This window comes from Alternaria ethzedia, assembly GCF_023757985.1.
Source record: "Alternaria ethzedia strain BMP 0044 chromosome Unknown scaffold_2, whole genome shotgun sequence".
Lineage (NCBI taxonomy): Eukaryota > Fungi > Ascomycota > Dothideomycetes > Pleosporales > Pleosporaceae > Alternaria > Alternaria ethzedia.
The window spans coordinates 982,626-1,006,233 of record NW_026056195.1 but is presented as its reverse complement, the minus strand read 5'-3'; the positions used below and the strand labels follow the sequence as shown (position 1 = coordinate 1,006,233).

General features: G+C 56.0%; 4 protein-coding genes across 4 annotated transcripts; 2 read left to right on the top strand and 2 right to left on the bottom strand.

The window, feature by feature from the left end:
• Window positions 1-75: 75 nt before the first annotated feature.
• Window positions 76-5,355, bottom strand: J4E87_001136 (uncharacterized protein; the record flags this gene model as incomplete). The annotated part of the gene is made up of 3 exons (XM_049372783.1): window positions 76-329; window positions 378-4,894; window positions 5,078-5,355. The coding sequence occupies 3 exons, from the start codon at window positions 5,353-5,355 to the stop codon at window positions 76-78; spliced, it is 5,049 nt and encodes a 1,682-aa protein (XP_049237441.1).
• Window positions 5,356-7,138: 1,783 nt separating this feature from the next.
• J4E87_001135 (uncharacterized protein) lies at window positions 7,139-8,715 on the bottom strand (the record flags this gene model as incomplete). The annotated part of the gene is made up of 3 exons (XM_049372782.1): window positions 7,139-7,394; window positions 7,507-7,782; window positions 7,838-8,715. 3 exons carry the CDS (start codon window positions 8,713-8,715, stop codon window positions 7,139-7,141), a joined length of 1,410 nt encoding a protein of 469 aa, XP_049237440.1.
• Window positions 8,716-11,481: 2,766 nt separating this feature from the next.
• Window positions 11,482-14,055, top strand: J4E87_001134 (uncharacterized protein; the record flags this gene model as incomplete). Its single annotated transcript, XM_049372781.1, has 1 exon — window positions 11,482-14,055. The coding sequence occupies one exon, from the start codon at window positions 11,482-11,484 to the stop codon at window positions 14,053-14,055; it is 2,574 nt and encodes an 857-aa protein (XP_049237439.1).
• A 2,124-nt stretch (window positions 14,056-16,179) lies between these two features.
• On the top strand, window positions 16,180-22,866 carry J4E87_001133 (uncharacterized protein; the record flags this gene model as incomplete). Its single annotated transcript, XM_049372780.1, has 4 exons — window positions 16,180-16,328; window positions 16,511-17,186; window positions 17,291-22,639; window positions 22,699-22,866. The coding sequence occupies 4 exons, from the start codon at window positions 16,180-16,182 to the stop codon at window positions 22,864-22,866; spliced, it is 6,342 nt and encodes a 2,113-aa protein (XP_049237438.1).
• Between the last annotated feature and the right edge of the window lie 742 nt (window positions 22,867-23,608).

The window sequence follows — 23,608 nt, the reverse complement described above, 5'->3', positions numbered from 1 at the left end:
CCACTTCGCTCGCTCGCTCGCTCAAACGCCGTCAAGAACGATGGTGGGGAGAAAAGCAAGAAGGGGGGTATCTAATCATTCACACTGGCGGCTGCGTCTCGTGATTTCCTCGTCACTGAGGGCAGCGAGCCAGAGACATTTGCTGAGGACGTGAGGTTCGACGTTGAAGGTGTATTTGGAGCTGGCTTCGAGGAGGCGGAGAAGGTTCTTGACGATCGTGGCGGCGGTGTGGTGGCGGTCAAAGTTGACGAGGCGTTCGCCGTCGGCGGGTGGGGCGTCGATGAAGGCGGGCTTTTGGGCGTTGTAGATGAGGTCGCGGGTGTAAACGCCTGGTGGTTGTTAGCTTTGAAAAAGGCGACTGTTGGGCAATTACTCACCGATGAAGGGAATGCAACCGTCGTCTACAGTTGCTGTTTCCATTTCGAGCCGCAGGTTGTGGAAGTTCTTCAGCGGTTGGACAAGCGCTTCCAACTCTGTCATGACCAGCATCTCGGCTGCGGGAACCAAAGCCCATGTCTTCTTGAGGCTTGATACATCGTTCGATATCAGGGCGATCGCGATCTGATACATTGTAGCGTAGTTACGGTATCGTCGCGCGTGGGTTGCGATGTGAATAAACTTGGTGATGCATCGCGCACGCTCATGGATATCCTCGGTGAGCAGGACCTCGGATACGACCCATTTGACGACAAGGTTGAATCGCGCGATGACGACATCCACACCTCTAGCCTCTTCCGTTCGGAGATATTGTACCCAGTCGCGGATCTGCGGGGAGGACTGCTTCCAGCGCAACTCGATAAGTTCCTTCCAATCAATCTCGTCCAATGCGTCCTTTTCAACAATGGTAAACTGCTGAGCGAGGACTTCGGAGTCATGGGCCAAGATGAAAGGCAAGTGTGCAGTTCGGGTCGGAGCTGCACTCTGCTGAGGACCTTCCAGATCAGCGGGAGATTCAGCAAGTTGCACAGGCTGTGTGGATGGCTGCTGGTTCGCGCGAGAGACGGTCGGGGTAAGGCCTGGTGTTGGCAGCCCTCGGTCGAACACTGTTGAGCTAGGTAATTCGTCGTTTAGTCGGTTACCCTTTAGAGGCGGTGTTGGAGGGTGGCGCATAGGATGTGTGAGGTTGTCAGGGTCGTCCTCAGGTGTTGCCGGCTCGTCGTCGAAGAAACTCCTCACGCCGTGACTGTCACGACCTGACTTCGCTCCTCCAGCAGAACTCCTGTCACTGAGATCCTCGTCTTCGTCAAGCAAGAACGATTCGCGGGGGTAGGCTGTACTTGGCAAAGTGCCACCCGGCGGTATTTGCTTCATGCTCTCTGTTTCGACGACGTAGTCGATAGAGGATTCCATCGACGAAGATGTTCCCGGTGGACCTTCAGAGTGTGGCGAGACACTAGCGAAATGCAGAGGAGACGGTTTGGCGGAAGACCTCATGGTATCAAGCGTGTGTCCTCGCTGGGGGGTTTCTATCTGACTCAAGCCCCGGTCCAGAAGAGGTATTGAGGAATAAGAGTCGGTCGACTCACCAACAGACTGAACAGCAGGTACACGGCGGTTGAAGTTCTCAGCGGAGAGGCGGTACATTTCTTGTCCGTCTGTTTCTGGAGGAGCCAGTGGACGGTGGAAGACGTCGTCGGTTTCGGGACGCCCTCCCTGGTCGAAGGTATCAGCTCGTGCGCGTTGTTGATCAGCGCCTGTCGGGCGGTAGTAGTCTAGCTCAACAGTAGTGCGTTGGGAGGGAATGCTGGGCGACTTCTTCTCGTAACGGCCCTCCAGTTTCATCAGAGCCGACTCGACACCACCTTCGTCGTCCGTATCGTCAGGAAGAGCAGCAAGCTTTGCTACTTCGGCTTCGAAAGACGGTCTTAGATTGGGCTGCGAGGAGTGTGTGTCTACTAGTGAGATGGGCTTCTTTGGGACCTCAGCTTCGGCTGGCCCTTCTGTGACGGGCTGGGCTTCTGCTTCTGGGTCGTTGAAACGATCGGATCGTAGAATGACCGAGTTTGTGACCGAATGCGTGTGGTTAGAGACAGAGCCGGTAGAGTGTGGACGTTGCGATAATTCGAGATCATGGATGTTTCCTGCAGCGCGAAGGTCACCACCCGGACGCCTACGAAGCTGGCGTCCGGGCCCGCTAGCATCAGGCGCTGGTTGGCGGTCGAGGAAGAAGGGATCGTTATCTGATGACATGGTTTGGAATGTAGCAATACTCGCGGGTCCTTGACGTCTGCTAAGCACGCTGTTGTAGGACGCATGTCGGCGGAGAGAGCCTGCCCGCGCCAGGGAGTTCTTGGCCGACCCCCGGCGTCGGAAGGAGTGCATCCTTTCTGGGCCCGCAGAGATGGACCTCCTTGTTTGTCTGGTGGTGGGTCGTCTCGTCGACATTCGCGAATAGCGGTGCTCTTCTGTCGCTGTTGCTGGGCGAGGCTCTGGATCGTCGTAGAGCTCGGAATGCCTTACTGGGGCAGCGGGCTCACTAGCCAATTGCTCATTATTTGCCTCCTCTTGCTGATGACTGTCCAGCTTTGTTGCTACCTTGTCGAGATCGGGTACCAGGGTGTCCGATATGACGGGCACGGGCGGTGGCCCGGTGTCGTCAATGATCACTATTGACTTGCTGCCGCTGGTGATGGCGCTGTGTACGCGAGGGTCTTGTGCTTTCTGGCGCTCCTGCTGGGTTGGAGTACCACGCCTGTCGAACTCAAACTCGAATCCACCGAGATCAGGGGGCTCGAGACCGTGTTCCTGACTTTCACTTTCAAGCTGCTCTTGGACAGCCGCTCTAAAACTCTCTGCAACTGCGGCGGCCAGGACGTCAATGCGCACTTGGGGCTTTGGTCGAGTGGGACGTCGCTTATGTACGCCCCCTGAGATAGAGACTGAAGACATGGCGCCTGGATTGGAGGATCGCACGTATGGCGGCTGCCGTTGTTGCCCAACGCTACCTAATTGAGGGCTTGGACTCATATTCTGCCGGGTGCTTAACGCGCGGCGTACACTGCCGAAGATCTTCTTCATGCCTGGAGAAGTCGCATGCCCGGGTCTCTGGAATTCGTTCGCTTCCGCATCTTCGATGTCATGCAAATACTGAGACCTTGAAGGGCGTAGAGCTCTGACCTCGAAGTATGGGGAGCTGGGCTGGAAGAGTCCACCACGGACTAGCGTGCCGGGCATGTTTGTGACAGCAGACATGGCAAAATCTGCGGGTGCGTTCTTGGGAATGGATAGTGGCGCTCTGCTGTCTCGAAGAGCATCGGTAAAGCTGCCGCTGCGCTTGTGGCCATGCGATGGGCGGTGAGCGTTCTTGATGGATGCTGGTTGTTGTGGACTGGCTGTCAGGCGAGCGGTGCCTGTGGGAGCTGGGTTGCTGACTGGTACTGGGTGGGGATATAGGGGAAGCTCAACAGCCTGATCGTGTTTGTGCCGCATGGGTATTGAACATGATAGTACATGCATGCTCTGCTCACTGGCGGGCGATAGGGGTATCTGGTGGTTCTCGTATTCTTGCGAAATGTAAGGCGAGCTCATGGAGTTCTGAGGCGTGTGCCGTGCTCTTTGCGCCCAGTCCATGTGCCGACTGGCAAAGTGATCGCTTGGATTTGAGCCGATGGTCTCCTTGGTGTCCCGGATGTTTGCTCGTGGAGGAGTCGAGGGCAATGGAATTGGTGGGGGAGGCTCTTCGTATGCCGCTTGTGATCCATCGTGTCCGCCCGGGAGCAATTCGTCGTCCGCAAAGTTCTGCCCAATGTGGTCTTCCATCTCCCAGTACAATGCGCACGTCCGCCTCCAGCACTTCTTCAGTTCCCCAACAATCTTTATGTCACCCCCGCCTCCATCTTCTCGGTTCCGGAGATCGTTGTACAGGCTGTTGACAAGGTCGCAGAAATTGGTCCGTAGGGAGTAAAAGGGCATGAAGTCGTCAACGAAGTAGTTCAGGATCCAATGGCGGAGGGCTACGAAGGTGCGTACACGGACAATGCGCCCAAAGTCGTCTTGGCGGTCGACGGCCCATCGTAGGCGGGAGATGAGGTATGCGACGAGATCTCGGGTGCAGAGGAAGGCGCGGAAAGTAAGGAAGAAGTCGGAGAGGAGTTCGTAATCCAGGAAGCTGGGCGAGGTGATGTGCGCAACGAGTCGGGAAGGGGTGGCTGCGAGGATGTCGCCGTCGGCGTTGAAGCGCACAACAGCGCGGTCGTCGGGGTTGGTAGTGAGGGCATCGTAGAGCCGGGGGCTGATAGGCATGTGGGAGACGCGCGCTGAAGAGGGACCAGAGGGGGGCATTGGCGGGCGGTCCATGGTGGCGCGGAAGCGGTGGGGGACGGGCGAGTAGGCGTCTGATCGAGGGCGCGACGACAGGAACGACTGCCGCACCCCTCGCTGTGGGGTCAGGAGCGAGTTCGCAAAGTCGTCGGCGCCTGAGGTTCGGGTGTAGACCGAGGAGCGCAGGTCGGCGGTCCCCCGTGTGCTGAAACGCGGAGTGCCCAAGCGGTAATGCGGTATGGGGACCTGCAGCAGCGGGAACGACGACGTGTCTGCCGTCTTCGGGCGCATGTGCGACGGGCGCTCAATCACCACCTTGAAGGTGCCCGGCTCGTGGCTGAGCGTCGTGGCCGTGTGGTCGTCGACAGTGGAGAACGAGTGCGAGCGCGCGTGTGCAAGTGGGCGTCCAGCGGAATCGGCCTGGGAGTGCTGCTGGAAGGCATTGCCCTCGCTCAGGTCCGGTAGCGGCGGTGTAGGTTCCGAATGGGGTGTTCGCGAGCCGTAGAGACTCTGCTCCCACTCATTGCTCAGCGGGCGGAGTTTGTCGAGTGTTGCGCTGTCAGGCGGCGTCTGGGGCGGGAAGACGAAGGGATCCGGCTGACGGCCTCGCTGGTTTCCCGGACGGGCTACAGGTCTGGGGGTGTCAGTCTACGAGTCTACGAATGGTTGGTGTTGAGGTTGGTGAGGCATGGGATCATGTGAGGCATGACGTGCGCCTTCCTCGCGGGCTGCGTCCACTGGTCGCTCTTTCCTCATGTTCATGATGTTTACTGGCCGTAGAACATCGGCCGTAACATCAACACCAATCTCGACGTACCTCAGGTATATCACGCCGTTGTGGACGTTCGCAACCGTGTAGCTGCGGCCGGCCGAGGTCGAGTTGCTCGTCGTCGTGTCGATGGTGGCGTTGCTGGTGCCGCGTGCTCTCGTCCTCCTCTTGAGCTGCTCCCTCGAGTCCTTCACCCTCCGCAGGCGGCGCGAATCATCAGCGCGCCTTTTTGCCGTGTCTGAGCCTGCACCTGCACCCGCACCGGGCCAGATGTCGCGTTTCCCTTCAGCAGGGGAGCCCGGCGCAGGGAAGACATTGTGTTGCATTGCCGGTAGGGCCATCCTCCCCCATAGCACTTCAGCTCAGCGGGTACATGTGCGTGGTTGTCATCGACGACTCGGACTGTGCAGACGTCTTAATTACAAGTAGCAAGAGGGAATCGACTAGAGTTGATTCATGTGCAGCCCTGTCACATCGCCCAGCGCGCGCCATAGCAAGGCCATTCACCAGTCAGCGCCCGTGTCGCTTGGGCTGAACGCCGCCTGCATTGACCCAGGCCTGGCCGGGCTAATCTGACCTCGCTTCACTCCGTTGCTCCGCCTGGTGAACAGGGAAGGCCAAGTGATTACAGGTTTGCCCGTCTGCTTGCATCGCCGCGCACGCACTCGAACCCGCTCCAATGCAGCTGCGAACTGCTTTTTCGCTGCCCCTCGGTCCCCATCCTGCGAACGGCCGCCACGCGCCTTTGCCTCGACACCCAAAGCCACTACTGCCATGCTACTGCGATATTACGTCGGCTGCCGGGCGATAAGCTTCCAGCCACGTGAATATAAGGTTCCTCCAACTTGCTATCCCCGTGATCCCGAGCTTGTCATCGATGTTGATCGAGGTTATCCTACCCGCCTTGATAGTCGTTGTGCAACGGCCTCCACTCCCCCGTGGCCGCACAAGATTGCCAAAACAACAACGCATAGGACAATCAATAAACACATCATTCGCCCTGCGCTCCTGTACCAGGGTCCTGCCGTTTCCAGGCGACCACGCATCCATCCAGTGCCGCGATCTGCCACTGCATCGGTACTTTCTCCTCCCTGGCGATCCAACGCCGCCATTGGCCACCCTCATCATCTCGCTAAACAAGTGTTTCCCTCCATCGCAATCCCTTAGCATCCTGCAAACACCAAGGCGGCTCATCTCCGACCCTGCGCAACGTCATCAACATCCCTCTTATGAAACAGGGCTCCCTTCAACAGTCGCTGCCGCAATTTTACGCATCCACACTGACTACACAGGATTTTAACGTCTAACGTTCAAGCTGACTCGACGCGCATTATCACGTACATCATCTCTGCCCGTTGCGTCAGGCTGCAATCCCACAAGCGCCCTATAGTAACACCCCGGATGCCCATCAAACCGCGAGCTACTGCACGACATCAACCATGGTACCACCTGCCAACTCGTGCATCTGGCCTCCACCGCTTGACACCTGTAAGAATACACAGACGCCCACACACTAATGCCACCTTACAGCAAAACCTGCGCCGGTACATCTAGCTCGTGCCGACCTAAGCCGAGCACACCACCCAAAGCACTTGAAAGCCATATGCAGCAGATACGACAGTAGTGGAGTGTGTTTTCGCAGACCGAAGAACTGCCTGATGCACAGCACAATTTTCTATATTCGGCACGACCTGCAGCACTCCGACTTCGCCTCGTTATCATCCGGGCCGAATGGCGGAGCAAAAGGGACGAGCCTAAGCTAATCACCCTGAGATTTTCGATACGAACGCGTGAATGGACAGGATGGTAGATCTGCGGTGCATATCACATGTACCGAGATCGGTGAAGATGTGTCGTGAAGGGCAAGATCGTTCTCCGACAATATTCGCGTCTCCTTCCGCAAACTTATAAGAATGCCTGTGCGAATACACCGACGACTTGGATATCCAATACCGATGTGTTGTCTATCCAAAACCAATAAATGAGAAATCAGAAATACGGCAGCCTCAAAACATATGAAAGCCTTATATTGTCAAGAGACAAGACAAGACAAGACGCATCGGATACCCCCGGCCTACCGCCCGTCCAAAAAGACGATTCATGGTTCGCTCAAAAAGGATACCCCCTCACCCCATCTTCAGCCTCAACATCCAGCCCCGCCTCCACCTGCTCTTGATGTTTCCTATCTAAATAGTCCAACAGCACATCTCCATACATCTCCTTCCCCTTGTACCGACTCACATCGTCCCCCCAAGAACGAATCGCACTGGCTAGTCTACCCGGTACGTAGGGCTCCTGTGCGATTTCCGTGATGGGGTGGAAGTAGGTCCGGATTGTGAAGACTACGCCGCCGGATTTGGGGAGTCTGGTAGTGATTGTCAGTTAAAGTAGTCCGTTGCTATTGATGTGAAGCGTGGACAGGTAAGATGGAGACTGCGAAAGGGATATTCATGACGGTGAGGATGTTGTTGACGTACCTCCTCAGACTCTGTCTCTCACTCCTAAACCAATGATGCTCAACCGCCTTGTTCTTCTCCGCTGTAAACCAGCCTATCCCGCCTTCTCCCTCTGTATCTTCAGGCCCTATACTAGAGCTCCACGCGAGGTTGTCGTCGACTTGGATGAAGTAATTGTTTCGTAGCACGGGGGATTGGGGTTGGATTCGCCGGAAGAAGTTGGACATTGGTTTTTCGAGTTTGGTTTTGAAACTGTTGTTCAGCATTGTAAGCAAATCGTGCGTCAACTGAGGGAGGCTAGGGTTGGGTGGAGAAGGATGGAGGTGGAGGGAGAAGAGGGGAGACAGCATACCCAGGCACATCCCCACTAGTATGAATAGTAGACAGCGGCATCCCAAACTTATCCTCCAACCTCCAAAACCCTGCTAAGAGTATCGCACCAGCGAGGAGATAATACTGTCCATCTTCCTTTTCAACCATAATAGCAAGATCATCCTGAACCAACCTCGCACACATCTCCATCGCATCCTCCTTCACGCCATTCCTCTCCAGTCTTTCAACATCGAAGATTTCGCCCGTGGCCAAATTCCTGAATCCGTTCTTGATACCCTCGGAAGAGGGGATGGTCTGGAAGACGGTGGGATAACGTTGTGGTAGGTAGGAAGATAATTCTTCGAGGAGTTCCACTGCGGCGGGGACGGCTTCTGGGGCTGTTCTGATGCATTTCGCTCCTCGCTCTTCTATCCGTCTTGCTTTTAGGTCGTGGAACTGCATATACTGATTGTCGAGTTCTATCCATTCGTCCCAGTTCATGTTGCGAAGACCCATTGTGATGTTGTACTTCGGGCCGTGGCGGAAGGGACGGTAAGGGAGGGGCTTAGTGGTAGTGAGAGAGAAGGATGGGTAGGGGGTCGCCGGAGGCCGGGTGAAGTCTGAGGGTGGCCATACTCCTGGAGGGCGATCCGGTGTTTTGAACGGAGACCGTTTCTCGAGGTTGGGTGTACTGGGTCGTGGATTGTTTTGTCTGCGGGCGCGAATTAGGTTGGTGGCGGCGATGGTGAGGTATGTGAATGCGGCGAAGAGGAGGAGGGAGTAGAGTGCTGCTTTGGGTTGGATGTCAGTCTGTTTAAGGGCGTTGTTAAGGCGGGTTTGAGCGTTGGTGCAGTGCTGTTGTATGTCACGTGCAAGACGTCTGGCGTGCTCGTCCAGGTTGGTGATAAGAGCAGCCATGATGAACGAACACCAAGTAATGGGACTACTACCACCGACTCCAAGTGTAAAAAAGAGAGGACGTCACGTCCATAGTATAAGTAGTCACAAACAGAACAGCACAGTACCCAATGACCGTACACATCATGCGCGACATGTAAATCGACTTCCTATTAATTCATCTGGGATATGTACAAGCCAATCGTCTTCCGCGATAACGACCCTGGACACTGTGGGGTTGGTGCGCATGTGTCGTCAGTAGTGGTTATCTTGTCTGGGCGGGGAAAGGAATACCCCACTCGGTTAGACCTGGTGTCTATCGATGCGACTCTTGATAACAGGGATGGACATCCTCGCACCACGTCTGCGATGTGGTCTTGGGGCTTAACAATTTCACAACGTGTTTTGATGAGTTGCACCGTGACGCCGTTGGGGAAGAGGAGTTGGCTTTGGATTTGGTATCCTGTCTGCGTTGAGTCCGGATTACCCCCACTTTGTATCCGACGACTGGTATTCACATGTGTATACTATGCGTCTTTCCGATCTGTGCGTTGTAGCAAGCAGTAATCGCCCCATTGACGACGAAAATTTGCTGGGATCACGGCTAGGTCTGGAACCCAGAGCATGCGACTGATGGTATGGGTCTTGCTTGCGTCTAGGAAAGGAAGGCACTTCAACGCTTTCCAGTGTTCTTTGTCGGAAATGTAATCCGGCTCAAGAGCTGTTGGGGAGGCGCCAGCAGAGCGAGAGTCTACAATGAAGTCGCACTGCTCAATGTCCGTCTGTTTTGTCAGATTAGTGAGGTTCATGTTCATATCTCTAGCTTACCTACATATTTGCTAGGATCTTCCAGGTTCTCATCGTTCATTCCGGATGGTACGAGCCAGGTGCCGGGGAATAGTCCGAGACTGGCATCGGCTTCGCTGAACTCGCCTGGTAGGAGGCCTGAGAACTCGCTCTTGATGAACTTGGCGCGGACACCTTGGGGTAGGTTGAAGGAAGACGGGAAGCGATACCACTCTTTGCCTAGACATACAGTGTCTCCCGAGCGTGCAATTGTGGGGTCGAACAATGGCTTGTAAATGTTCAGTGGCGCTGAGTATGCGGACATGTGACCTGAAAAGTGTTAGAGATCTGTTCAAGGTTCTGCCAAAAGCGCTAGCACTTGTTGATCGATGGTATGAGAGGTGATACATACCATGAATTCTAAGGATGCCCAGATTCAAGGACAAGATGATGGGAACACAGACGATGACGAGCTTCACCATTGGAGGTATTTTGCTGACTAGGTGTCGTGGGTTCATCGAACCAAAGTTGGCTAGCAAGATGTGCAAAGAGAGGGCCGCGTTCCATGCTAATCCAGGATACGCTGGATACATGAACCGCTCCTCTTTGTGAGGCTGGACGGTGAATATTGCCAACCACAAGTAGAATGGGCTGACGAAGGTGATGGACCTCGTGAGCGTGTTCCGATAGACAGCCCTGTCAAATACGAGGTACTGGATCAGCAGCAGCGGGAGAGCAGCCAGCGCGAGGAAGAACCAAATGTTGAAGTTGAGCGCTAGATTTCGAACGTAGAAATGCCATGGCTCTACACCGTAGATATCAGGGCCTCTACTACCACCACTGAAAACGTTGTATAAAACGATGTTGAGCGGCACGCACACGAGCTTCCTGTAAAACAGCGAGTCGATGGCGGTCTGCAAGATTACGATAGCAAGGGCTCTAGGTGCGCCTTGAAGTAGTATGCGACGCAGACTCTCTTTGATAGTGCCGGTGAACACGCCCGCGACGAAATCTTCCGCAATAAAGGGAAGGGCGAGCGCGCCTGCAAAGGGCCAACCCAAAGCACTACCGACGGCGAACCATGCAATACCTTGTGCAGTCCTCATTTTACGTCCGGACCAGTCCATGAACGACGCAAACCCAAGCATAGCACAATTCATGGCGAAACTCGACGGAAGATATGCAGGGGAAGCATGATACATGCCGGGGCTTATGACCATGATCATGGCGAAGAAAGACGCAACGCGCACCTCGAACATCTTCATGATAGCCGTGTACATGCGAGACTGGCATCCTGCGCAGACTATGGCTAGGACCGCTCGCAGGAAGTAGAACTCGAACACCTTGGATCTTTCCAAGCCTAGCGCTTGCAGAGGCAGCGCCGCGAGCCCTATTACGAGCGAGTGTATAGCAGTGTAGGCCCAGCTTCGGATGGCATAGTCAGGAGAGTACTCCCAAGTCTGGAGGCCGTAGCCATGGTTGAGGTAGTGGCTTGGTTCCCAGTAGTTGAAGACTTCGTCGCAGTCTTGGATTGGCGAGAGGGCGGCGGCGGTGAGGTTGGCTAGGGCGAACACGCAGAAGATGCCGAACGTGGAGAGATGGGGTGGTGTACTGGACACATGATGCATACGTTAGCCTGTGATCGCAGGGTAGGGGATTGTGGCATGGCTCAATTGAACTCACTCAGGGGCCGAATGCGCCGTCTTTGAGCGCGATGCAGACATGTCAGCGACAATGATTCCAGAACGTGACGGCAACCTCCATCACAGAGTATCGTCACTTTCACAGAATGACGCGGTGGGTCTCGCGGTCATAGGGCTGAGCTGCGCGTGCCCGCCAAGCTTGTTAGCGCGCATCCAAAAAGGCGACGTTCTTCCCTGAAGCGCTCCTTTCAACCAGAACTATCATCGCACGCATTTAAGCAAACTGGTGCAGACAACGCAGTGGATAACTCAGCCATCACGCGTGCTTCAGAGAAGACTGCAGAGAGAGACACGAGCAATGTCCGACTCTCTGGAACCACCGGCCAAAAGGGCGCGGTTGGAGGCGGACGCTCCCTTTTATGGCACATCTACATCTGCATCTGCGCTCGACGCGCCGGGCTCGCCTGTCGATGACATGGACGACGACTTCTACGACACTACGCCCGTCAAGCCCTCTGCGCTGCCCTCACAGGCGGACGGAGCGCCGTCGTTGTCTGCTACGGCGGCACCCGCGCCGGCCTTTCACCTTCCTGGACTCGGCTCTGTGAGCGAGACCCCGGCCGCGCAGTCGCAGTCGCAACCACAAAACGGCGCAGTCGTCCCAGACGACGCCCCGGAAGACGGCGAGCTCTCGGATGACGAGGCCTTCTACAATGATGCGAGCCCGCAGGCCGCCATCCCAGTCGAGCCGCCCGTAGCCAATCACGGCCAGGCGCAGGATGAGGCTCCACAGCTCCAGGCCGTCGCTGCTGCCGACACGCCTGCTGCCGACACAGACGGCGAGCTCGACGCGGCCCTGACCGCCGCCATAGACCTCCAGAACGAGATCGAAGACACCACAGATGCTCCTGCCCCCGACGGCGCGGCCTTCGATAGCAAGGCCGAGTTCCTGCGCGCGGCCGAAGCCAACAGAAATGACCAGAGCGCCGAGTGGCAGCTCGACTCAGATGCATCCGACTCAGACTCATCGTCCGACTCCTCCAGCTCCGACGACAGCTCCGACGAGGGCTCAGACGAAGGCGAGCTGCTCGACCCCGAGGAGCAGGTCCGTCTCCTGATGGCTGAGGCCGCCGACGAGCCAGGCGCATCCGGCCCCGTCAAGGTCAAGACGCTCAACGAGCAAGACGAGAAGTTCGAAATGCCCGACATCGCAGTCACGCCAGAGACCAAGATCACAGAGCTAGGCAAGGTGGAGTCCATCGTCGGGAACCTCGTTGTTGTCAAGGCCAAGATGTCTGGCGACGAGCAAGTGCTGGAGTCTGGCTCGGCGCTGTGCCTCGAAAACCGCACGGTTGTCGGCAAAGTCTCCGAGCAGATTGGTCGCGTGGAGGAGCCGCGCTACTCCTTTGGCTTTAACGATGCCGCTGAACTCGAGACTCTAGGTATCAAGAAGGACGTACCCATATACTATGTCGACGAGCACTCGACCTTCACCGAGACAGAACCCATTCGCCGACAGAAGCACACCGACGCATCGAACCTCCACGACGAAGAGACCAACGATGTCGAGTTCTCAGACGACGAGAAGGAGGCCGAATACAAGCGCGAACAGAAGGCTAAGAAGCGAGCCAGGCAAGAAGGCAACGACGAGCCAGTGGTGCCCGTCAACATCCCGACCGGACCTAGACTACACGTCGACGCTCCCGCCCCGCCCATCTACCGACCCATGGAATATCAGGGCGGTGGTTTGAAATACAGCGATGACGAAGACGAAGATCTCGGCATGTACAAGCCGCTTGCCAGACCAGACCACTTCGAGCAGATTGTTGGGCAAGGTGCACCATTAGAAGATCGCAGCCATGTTCGCAGAGGTATGGGTCGCGGCAGAGGTCCCTGGGGCGATCGGGGTCGCGGCTTCCGTGGCCGAGGAGGTGGCGGCGGTCGCGGTGACTTCGGTGGTGGACGCGGCGACAGGGGAGGCTATGGCGGTGGACGAGGCGACTTCGGGGGTCGTGGTGGTGGAGGACAGCGAGGCGATCGAGGAGGCGGCAACAACAACAACCAGAACAACCGAGGCGGTGGAGACAAAGGTGGACGTGGCGGCAAGAATCAATCTGACCGTGGCAGGCAACCAGAGCAGTTCCAAGATCGCCAACAGAACAACCAGAGGAACCAATACCAAGAAGGACGGTCCGCAACCTCGGCATCGCCAGCCCGCCAACAGCAAGATCGCAGCCAGTCTTACACTCAGCAGGACCGTGGCCAGTCTCAGCAAGCCCAATCCCAGCAATCTCCAGCCGGTGGTGGTGGGAAGAACAAGAACCGCAAACAACGGCAACGTGAGAAGAGGGAACGGGAACGCCAGCAACAACAACAGCAGCAGCAGCAGTCACAACAGTCTCAACAACCTCAAAAGCAGCAGCAACAGCAACATACTTCTCCGGCACCTTCTGGACCATCAAATGCTAACGCTTATGCAAACAACAGCAGCGCAGGTTGGCCAGTGCCTTTCTCCGGTCCCTCACAGCCAGCGGTCCCCTATGCTGCCGCACCTCCGCCTCCACCGCCAGCAGCAGCAGCGGCCTACAACTACCAGCCATCGTACACTCCCCAACCTCAAGCGCCAGCACCAGCACCAGCCCAGCCACCCCAGCAGAACCAAGCGGCCAATCTAGCAGCATGGGCACAGTGGTTCCAAGTCATGCAAACCATGAGCGGCCAGCAACCACAGCAACCGCAGATGCCAGCGCAAGCACCTGCACCGCCACCACCACAGCCTCAGCCGCAAGCACAGTACTCCTACCCCTACCAGCAATATGCGCAGCCGGCTGCTCCCGCGAATCCCCCTCAACAGGGCAACGCTCAAGCTGGAGCGCAGCAGTCGCTCCAGGATATTCTGCGTGCGCTCCAGGGCGGTGGTGCTCCTCAGTGATCTTAACGCGGATATTTAATCATCAGCAAGTGTGTGTTCGATTCGGATTAGGTGTTTTGTAAGATTATATATATATATATGTTATTCCAGTATGAGTTGCATGGCACGTGGAAGTTGCGTTATGGCAATTTCCCACGAAGCATGCACTCTGGTACTGGGAACAGACAGCTCCCCCGGATGCAAAGCAGTGCGTCACTACACAAAAAGGGATGCAGGATGTGAGATAGACTTGGCGTCGTACAAGCGTTAATGATTGCTTCTTATGCTATGAAGATGAGTTGTTGCTGTGAGTGGTCTATTGTGAAATGGATGAAGCGGAAACGAGCCGGTTGCCGGAAGAAGTACTGCGAGGTAGCATGTGATTACATAGTGTACTGTACCCGTGGACACCTTCACAATCACTCATCAATGCTTGGGGGCGTATATGAATGCCAAGTTCGTGAGGGAGTGACCCGGTTGCCTGGCTGCCGGAAGAAGCATGTGCGAGTAGTAGCATGTGACTACGGTGCACACCTTCATGATCAGTCATCAATGCTACAGGGGCGTATGTGCTCGTAATGTAGAAATGCTGTGGTCTGGTGCAAGCGCTATTGACACCTTCACGGAATGAGAGTGCGCGATTAATATGGACTGGGGCCAATTCATTCATTGACGTCCTCCACGGCGACATACACATCACGTCAGCATCTCGCGCAGCAAAGCGCAGTAGGCAAAAAAGTATAAATACACGCATACACACGAATGAACGTGATGTTTAAATCCGCGGTGGTAGCACAACAGGTCTGCACGTCTGCCTGCTTCGGGATATACGGCAAATAAGCTCCGGCGTCACAACCAACGAGAGTCGCTCAAACATCGGAGAATAATGAAACAGGAATGTCTCTAGCTATTTGAACAGGCGGAAGCATAGGCAGTGGCTCGGTGTACGCCACAAATGTCGGACTCGCTTCTGAACCAAACTATTGAGGAGTTAGTTCTGGGATGAAACACGGGTGTCGGTACTATGATGATGCGATGTCAATGATGTGGATGGTTAGGCAGAGATGGACAGGAGCAAGGGATGGCGATGATGATGATAACGGGACGATGGTTATGGTCGTCGTCGTCGTTGTCAGGATGGTGGTGGTGGTGGTGGCTTTGGCTCCGAAAAAGCGGGGGTTCAAGCTCTCGGTGCACCGGGGCCATGACCTAACCTAACCTCAGCGGAACTGGAATCGGCATATGCTGCAAACAACGCGCGTAAGATGAGATGTAAGATGAAATGTAAAAGCACGGCACTGTAGTTCGCGATATGACTGCATGCGGCGCGACGTCCGTGTCGTGGTTTGGTGGTTCTAGTGGTCGTTCTAGGCCGGGGGCATACGGAGAAGGATTGGTATGCTGGGAGTATAGGACGGGTGCTTGGTGGCTCGGTAGGGTCCGTGGGTGGGAGCTGGGTTAGCGGAAGGGAAGGGAGGAGGAGTGGGTTGGTGTGGGCTGTGGGTGGCGCATTGTTGGCAGAGTGTGCCGCTGTCCATGGGTAGGTAGTAAAGTGGAATAGGTGGGGGGGAGGAGGAGGAGGTCTCATCTCTTGCACTGTCTAAAGCATACATGTCTGTGTGGTTGGGGATGTCGTCGTTCTGGGTTAGTGTTCTGGGTAGTGTTCTGGAGTATTGCTAGCACGGAGGCTCGGTAGGACCCCGTAGTGCTTGGTCGGTTCCAAGGTTGGAGAGGGTGCAGGTGGCGCATTGTTGGCAAAGCATGCCGCTCTCCATAGCAAAGTGGAGCCCCCATGCCTGTCTCCATCCGAAGTGTCAGTGAGGGCGTAGTCAGCCATTCTTCACAACCATATGCACCACCACCCACCATAGCCTGACGCTCTCCTCCACCTCCAGCTGTCTGTCTGCCGCCGCTAGACAGCCCGAGTCTCTCGCCCGCTCCGCCTCGCCTCGCCGCGCGCCTTGCCCTGCGCTGCCTTGCCCACTGCGCTGCCGACCGCCGCCCATGTTGCACACCTCGAGCTGCTGTCCCGCCTCGATGAAGTAGCCGTCCACGTCCACTCTGCGCAAGCAGTCCCCACCAACACTCCCGCCGCCCACGCGGGCCACTGCCGCGACTCACACCCTGCACGCCCCCGCCGCCGCCATGACGAGGAACGAGACCATCGGCCGCCATGGTTCGGTAGAGAGCTCGTGGAGTTCGCGCTCGGGCGACACGATACGGCCCTATGGACGCGCGGGCTCGCTGAGGGGTACCCCCGTCACCGTCAAGACGGACAAGAACCTCAATTCCCGGTATGTTGTTGCGTCTGGTGCCGTGCGAGATGGACGCTGGCTGGGGTGGCGGCGCGCGCTGTGCGCCCTCGACCTTGACTCTGGCCTCGTCTCGTCTTGACGCGGGAAGAGACATGTCTTGCCTGTCTTACTCTTACACGTGCATCCACATCGACAACCGAGCGACTGCTAACACGCCATAGTGTCGAGCGGGAATCCGAGATATCGCCTGGTACCGTCCCCCCAGCTCCGCCGCCCAAAGACAACCCCTCGCACCGCCCGCGCAAGCCTGCCAATTGGGACGCTCCCACGCCGAGCGCCTTTGGCCACCACCGAAAACAGCTGGCTGTCCTGGAGACTTCGGGAGGCCGAGTGCCGTCCATATCGCGCAACCCCCCCACCGCTTCGAGCGCCAATTCACAGGTCGCGCCCTGGTCCACCGCGCCCAACGGGAACAACATGACCAACAACAGCGTCTGGAGCAGCTTCTTCAACGACTCAAACGAGGATGTCTCCCAGTCGTCGCCTGGCTTCCGCCCGGGAACCGGCACCAGAGAGGACAGCATGGGCTTCCCCATGAAAGACGACAGACGGCCGTCGGTAGCCAGCGCCACGACCGTCAGCAGCACGGGTTCCAAGTCGAGCATGGGCCGGAATTTCCACAAACGCCTGCAGAACGTCTTCGGGGAGGACTTCCCCGCCGACGACCGCCAGAACTCGGATTCGAGCCTGGGCACGCCGCAGCGCAACCGCGGCAACTCCCTCAGCAACACAATTGGCAGTAAGCACCAGTCGCGCCCGACCTCGCCTACCAGCTCCCGGCCACGCACTCCGCAGGCGTCCTCGGAAGTCACGCCATGGGAGTTCCAAGACTCCAAGGTGAGTCTAGTTCACATCCAGAGGAAGGCACTGCGTCTCTCACTCATGCTCCTGCCCTACTACTCTACCGCCGACCTCGGACCTGTATCACTAACCCCTCGCAGGACGTTCCCACTCCCGCTGAGTATGGCGGCCGTCGTTCCTCCGAGCAACATTCTGCCAAATCGGGTCGATCGCATCACAAGCTGCACGTAAGACTGCCTGGCACTGGCCACCGGCACAAGGGCAGCAAGGAGGACAACAAGGCCCCAGACGGACGCGCAGACATAAGCCAGCCTTACCCGCTGCGCCCCACCACCAGCCGCGAAGATTCCAGCTACAGCGTCCGACCGAACCAACCCTCGGCCCTCAGCTCCGCCTTCGCTTCCAAGACAAGCCTTCTGGGACGGCCGTCGAGCCCTACGCCAAGCTCATACTCGGATATGACAAGAGATGACAGAATAGCGCAACGGTCTCCCAGCACCAACAAGGCGTCACACGGTTTCTTCGCGCGGTTACGAGGCAAGGACAAGGACAAGGATCGCACATTACCGGGAGACACCCTCAAGAGTCTGGTTGCTGCTGGAACTGCCTCTGCCACCTCTCTGAATCCCTCGATCAATACGACACGGTCCGCGAGGCCAGAGCCGGCTCGGCAGGCCACCATGGCGAAGCAGCAGGCGATCAACAATGGCATTGAGAGCGCAGCCAAGGAACAGAGAATGCGAGCGCCTCACCACCGTTTGCCTACCTTCCGGAAAGAGAAGCGCGCACCTGCGAACGAGCCTACGGGACGGGACCCTAACGATAATATCGCTAGCACAGCAGGCAACGATGCTGTTTTCTTCCTGGACAGAAATCTGGACGACATGGAAGGTATCGTGAATCTTCAACAGGCACCGCCGATGACACCGCCTGTGGGCGAGGTGCCAAAGCAGCCACCGAACCTCGGTGAAGACATCTCCGTACCAGGACCCGATGACGACGGCACCGCGGCGTGGGACGCGCCAGACTCCTGGGCCGTGAAGCGCATGAAGGACGAGATGGACAAGCTCGGAGACGCCGACGAGACTACAACGCCTTCCAAGGAAGAGAGCGACAACAAGACGTATTGTCTGCGCATCTTCAGGGTCGATTCAACTTTTGCGACTCTATCAGCTACCTTGAACACGACCGTGCAGGAAATCATTCAAATACTAGGGAAGAAGACCGTATTGCAGGACGAATTGGACAACTACCACATCGTGATGCGGAAACATGACACCTCACGGCAACTGGAAAGTAACGAGCGCCCGCTGCTGATCCAGAAGCGATTGTTGGAACTCGCCGGATATACGGATCTAGATCGCCTTGAAGACGTCGGACGGGAAGATAACAGCTACCTCTGCAGATTCACCTTCCTCCCTGCCAAGATGAGCGGATACTCCAGTCTGGAACGGGATCCTGGGTTCAGCAAGATGCAAAAGTTCAGTCACATTGATCTCCAAGGTCGGAACTTGATCACCATCCCTATTACACTCTACCAAAAAGCGACTGAGATAATATCGCTCAACCTGTCGCGTAACCTATCACTTGACGTACCTAGAGATTTCATCCTTGCCTGCACCAATCTGAGGGAGATCAAGTACACCAGTAATGACGCCCGACGACTACCACCCAGCCTGAGTCTTGCTAGCCGGCTGACCATGTTGGATATCTCGAACAACCGTCTTCAGTCTCTTGACCGTGCTGAATTGCACAAGTTGCAAAGTCTACAAGGTCTCCGACTCTCCAACAACGGGCTAACGCGACTGCCACATTACTTTGGACAATATCGCGCGCTTCGCAGTTTGAACTTGAGTTCGAATTCTCTGAACGAATTCCCCGACTTTTTGTGCGAAGTCCGGACACTGGTGGATCTCGACATCAGTTTCAACTCGATATCGAGCTTGCCCAAGATTGGCCAATTGACATGTCTAGAAAGACTCTGGGCGACGAACAACAAACTGACCGGCAGCTTCCCTCCAACACTGAGCAATTTAGTCAACCTGCGAGAAATCGACGTGCGGTTCAACGCGCTTGATAGTATGGATGTCATGTCCCAATTGCCCCGATTGGAGTACCTGATGATCGGTCACAACTCTATTTCGGCCTTTGAAGGCTATTTCCCGAAGATCCGTGTGCTGCACATGAACCACAACCCAGTTACACGCTTCGGCCTCACTCAGCCCACCCCAACACTAACCGCCCTCAATCTTGCGTCTGCCAAACTGGCGCAATTACCCGAAGATCTGTTTGGCAAACTGACTGGACTCACTAAGCTCATCCTCGACAAGAACCACTTCACGTCCATATCGACCAACATTGGAAAGCTGTACAGGCTGGAACATCTCAGTATAGCTCGAAACTCTCTGGATGACTTGCCTGCCGAGATCGGTCGCTTGGTGGAGCTTCGCTATTTGGACGCGCGCGAGAACAATCTGCCCAAGCTTCCCGAGGAGCTTTGGTATGCTCGCCGATTAGAAACGCTAAACGTGTCGTCCAACGTTCTTACCACGTTCCCCAAACCCGGCGCATCACCTCCACCAGTAGCAAATGGGGAACAAGCTCAAGTAGACGGAGCGCCTGCGCTTGTCACTCCAGGCTTGACATCAAGTCCCAGTTACGAAGAGCTGGGAAAATTGGAAGACTTCCAGAATCGCCGTCCTAGTCAAGCATCAGGAGGTCTGAGTGTTGGTTCGTCGGCTGCCTCTTCGCAACGGAAGGGGTCGATGGCGTCATACAACACTTCAAGCACGGCGCGCAAGACATCAGTAGCGTCTCGCGCGCCCACCGAAGGGACACTGACACCCATGTCCCGCAAAGACTCCAGCCTTAGTAGTCGCTTGGTGACTACCTTTGCGGGTTCTCTTCGACACGTGTTCTTGGCTGACAACCGGCTGAACGACGACGTGTTCGACGAACTGTGTCTTCTCCCCGAATTGCGAATTGTGAATCTGGCATACAATCTCATCTATGACGTTCCACCTCGTACGATCCGACGATGGCAACATCTTACTGAGCTGTACCTGTCGGGCAACGACCTCACGTCTCTGCCTGCAGAGGACTTGGAGGAAGTTGGCTCGCTCAAGGTCCTTCACATCAACAACAACAAGTTCCAGGTGCTGCCGGCCGAGCTTGGCAAGGTTGCACAGTTGGCTGTTCTTGATGTGGCTAGCAATTTGCTGAAATACAACGTGTCGAATTGGCCATATGACTGGAACTGGAACTGGAATCACAAACTCCGATACCTGAATCTGTCAGGCAACAAGCGTCTCGAGATCAAACCCAGCGGCTCGTACAGTGGCGGCGGCATGAGTATGCGAGAAGGGCGCGACCTGACCGACTTCAGCTCGTTGATTAATCTTCGCGTACTTGGGCTGATGGACGTCACGATGATGGTTCCTTCGGTCCCTGAACAGTCAGAGGACCGGCGAGTGCGCACTGCTGGTTCGGCTGTGGGTACCATGGCGTATGGTATGGCCGATTCACTGGGTCGCAATGAACACATCTCGACAATGGACATGGTTGTGCCCCGCTTCCGCAGCCACGACGACGAACAGCTGTTGGGTCTGTTTGACGCACAGCCGCTTGCGGGGGGCGGAGCTAAAATCGCCAAATACTTGTACGATCAGTTCAAGAACCGATTTGCCGATGAGCTCGACCGTTTGCGACCGAGTGAAACGCCGTCAGATGCCTTGCGACGAAGTTACCTTGGCCTCAACAAGGAACTCGCTACAGCTGCAAGTCAGGGTCTGGACAAGAACGGACTCACTGCACCGTCAACGCAAACACGCAATTCAGTGCCTGATCTTAGTGACGACGACCTGACATCGGGAAGTGTGGCGACAGTACTTTTCCTGAAAGAGATGGAGCTTTACATCTCCAACGTTGGTGATGCGCAAGCCCTTCTGATCCGTTCGGAAGGAGGACACAAGATCCTTACCAGGAAACACGACCCCGCTGAGCCGAGTGAGCGATCCAGGATACGAGAAGCCGGCGGATTTGTGTCGCGGCAGGGTAAACTGAACGACATGCTCGAGGTATCAAGAGCATTTGGATACGTTCAAATGTCGCCATCGGTCATTGCTTCGCCGCACATTATGAACCTTACTCTTGGCGATACAGATGAGATGATCCTGATAGCTTCGCGAGAACTCTGGGAATACCTCACTCCAGACTTCGCTGTAGATGTCGCGCGATCAGAGCGCAACGACTTGATGGTCGCCGCCCAGAAACTGCGCGACCTGGCCATTGCCTTTGGCGCGACGAACAAGATCATGGTCATGTTGCTTGGTGTCAGCGATCTCAAGAGCAAACAACGTGCCCGGTACCGCACCCAAAGCATGTCCCTCATACCCGCACCTGGCGCGGATCCAGACTGGGGCGCATCACGCAGACGTGGAAAGAAGGGCAACCTGGTCGGCGACTCCAAGCTCGCTCGCCTCGACAACGAAGTGGACGCGCCAACGGGCGAAGTCAGTCTGGTGTTCACGGATATCAAAAACTCGACCATACTGTGGGAGACGTACCCGATTGCTATGCGTTCTGCAATAAAGATGCACAACGAGCTTATGCGCCGACAACTACGCATTATTGGTGGGTACGAGGTCAAGACGGAAGGTGATGCCTTCATGGTCGCTTTCCGCACTGTGACATCAGCTCTGCTGTGGTGTTTCACGATCCAGAGCCAGCTTCTCGAAGTACAGTGGCCGCAAGAGATTCTCAACAGCGTCAATGGACAGGAAGTGGTCGATCCGGATGGTAACGTCATCTTCCGCGGTCTCTCAGTCCGCATGGGTATCCATTGGGGCACACCAGTGTGCGAAGTCGATCCCGTCACGAAGCGCATGGACTACTTCGGACCCATGGTGAACCGCGCCTCACGTATCTCGTCCGTAGCCGACGGCGGCCAAATCACCGTCTCATCCGACTTCATCGCCGAGATCCAACGTCTCCTCGAAACGCACATTGAAGGCGACCGTAAGAACTCCGCCGGATCTGAAGAAGCCTACGGCGACGACATGAACAGCCAAATGATCCGCGGCGAACTCCGCTCCCTCAGCTCCCAGGGTTTCGAAGTCAAAGACCTCGGTGAACGCCGTCTTAAAGGTCTCGAGAACCCTGAGTATATCTACCTCATGTATCCGCATTCGCTGGCTAGTCGGCTGGCGGTCCAGCGCCAGACGGAACAGAAACCCGTCGAGCAGCAGAAGGAGGCTACGGCTGGTCAGAAGATGGCGGGGAGCCAGCTCACCATCGATACCGAAGATGTGTGGGATCTCTGGAATATTAGTCTACGTCTGGAGATGCTGTGCAGTTCGCTCGAGAGCCCTGGCTGCTCGGAATTGAAACCGCCTGAGACCGCGTTGCTGGAGAGGATGAAGAGCCGGGGTGGGGAGATTACCGATCGTTTCTTGATTAACTTTGTTGAGCATCAAATTTCGAGGATCGAGGTATGTTTCACAGTCTTTGTTTGGTTTGAAGGGAGTGTGTTTGCTAACTTGGGAAACAGTCTTGTGCCAGCACCCTTGCTCTACGCCACCGCATGCGGCCGTTTGGCAGTGCACCGCTGCTCGAGCAGGCGTGTCATATGGGCGACATCTTCGCGGAGCTCGATGCGAAGTTGAAGCGGTTGGAGGAGTTTGAAAAAGGGGCGATTGAGGGTATGGCGCCTTCTTGAGAGGTGGGCAGTCGCCGTATCAAGAACTTAACTACAGTATGACGACAATCACGCAACACCACGACAACAGACCACGAGCACGCGCCGTTCACTACAAACACCGACGGACGATGACCGAGAATACCGAGTCTCACTACCTTATCCACGCAACACACCTATTTCTATCCTAATCCTCCTTGGCGAAGGAACACGGCGAAGCGCACATCTCCTCTTGGTCATCGTTATCGTCATCGACCACACACGCGCGCGTGTACTCGCATACATATCCATACGATCCGATACGCTCGAACCGCCCTGGTGGCTGCGAACTCTCTATACTTTACTCACGATACCTCATCTCGCGTCCACCTTACTTTTACCTCAGTATCTCGATACCACTCACATCACACTCTCAGACCTCGCGAATGGAGACCCTGCGAGGTCAAACAATTGGGTTTTCACGGCGTTTTAAGGGAGCTCGCTCCTAAGCGGCTTTTGAGGTTTTGGGGCGCCATGCGATTTTCATTTTTGGGTTTTCCTGTCTCTCGGTTTGGCACTGTGCGATTTGGCTTGGTACTATGCGATTTGGTTTGTGCGGCTTGGGCTTGCTTGGGTATGCTATGCGCCGCTACGTGTGCACGGGACTGGTCTGGTCTGTGGCAGTAGCTTGTAAGGTTTATTGTTATCATTGGAATTTGGGGATGAAGGGATTGGAATGAGCGGGATGGGCTTGGGCACTGGTTTTGATTGTTGAGCGATGGGC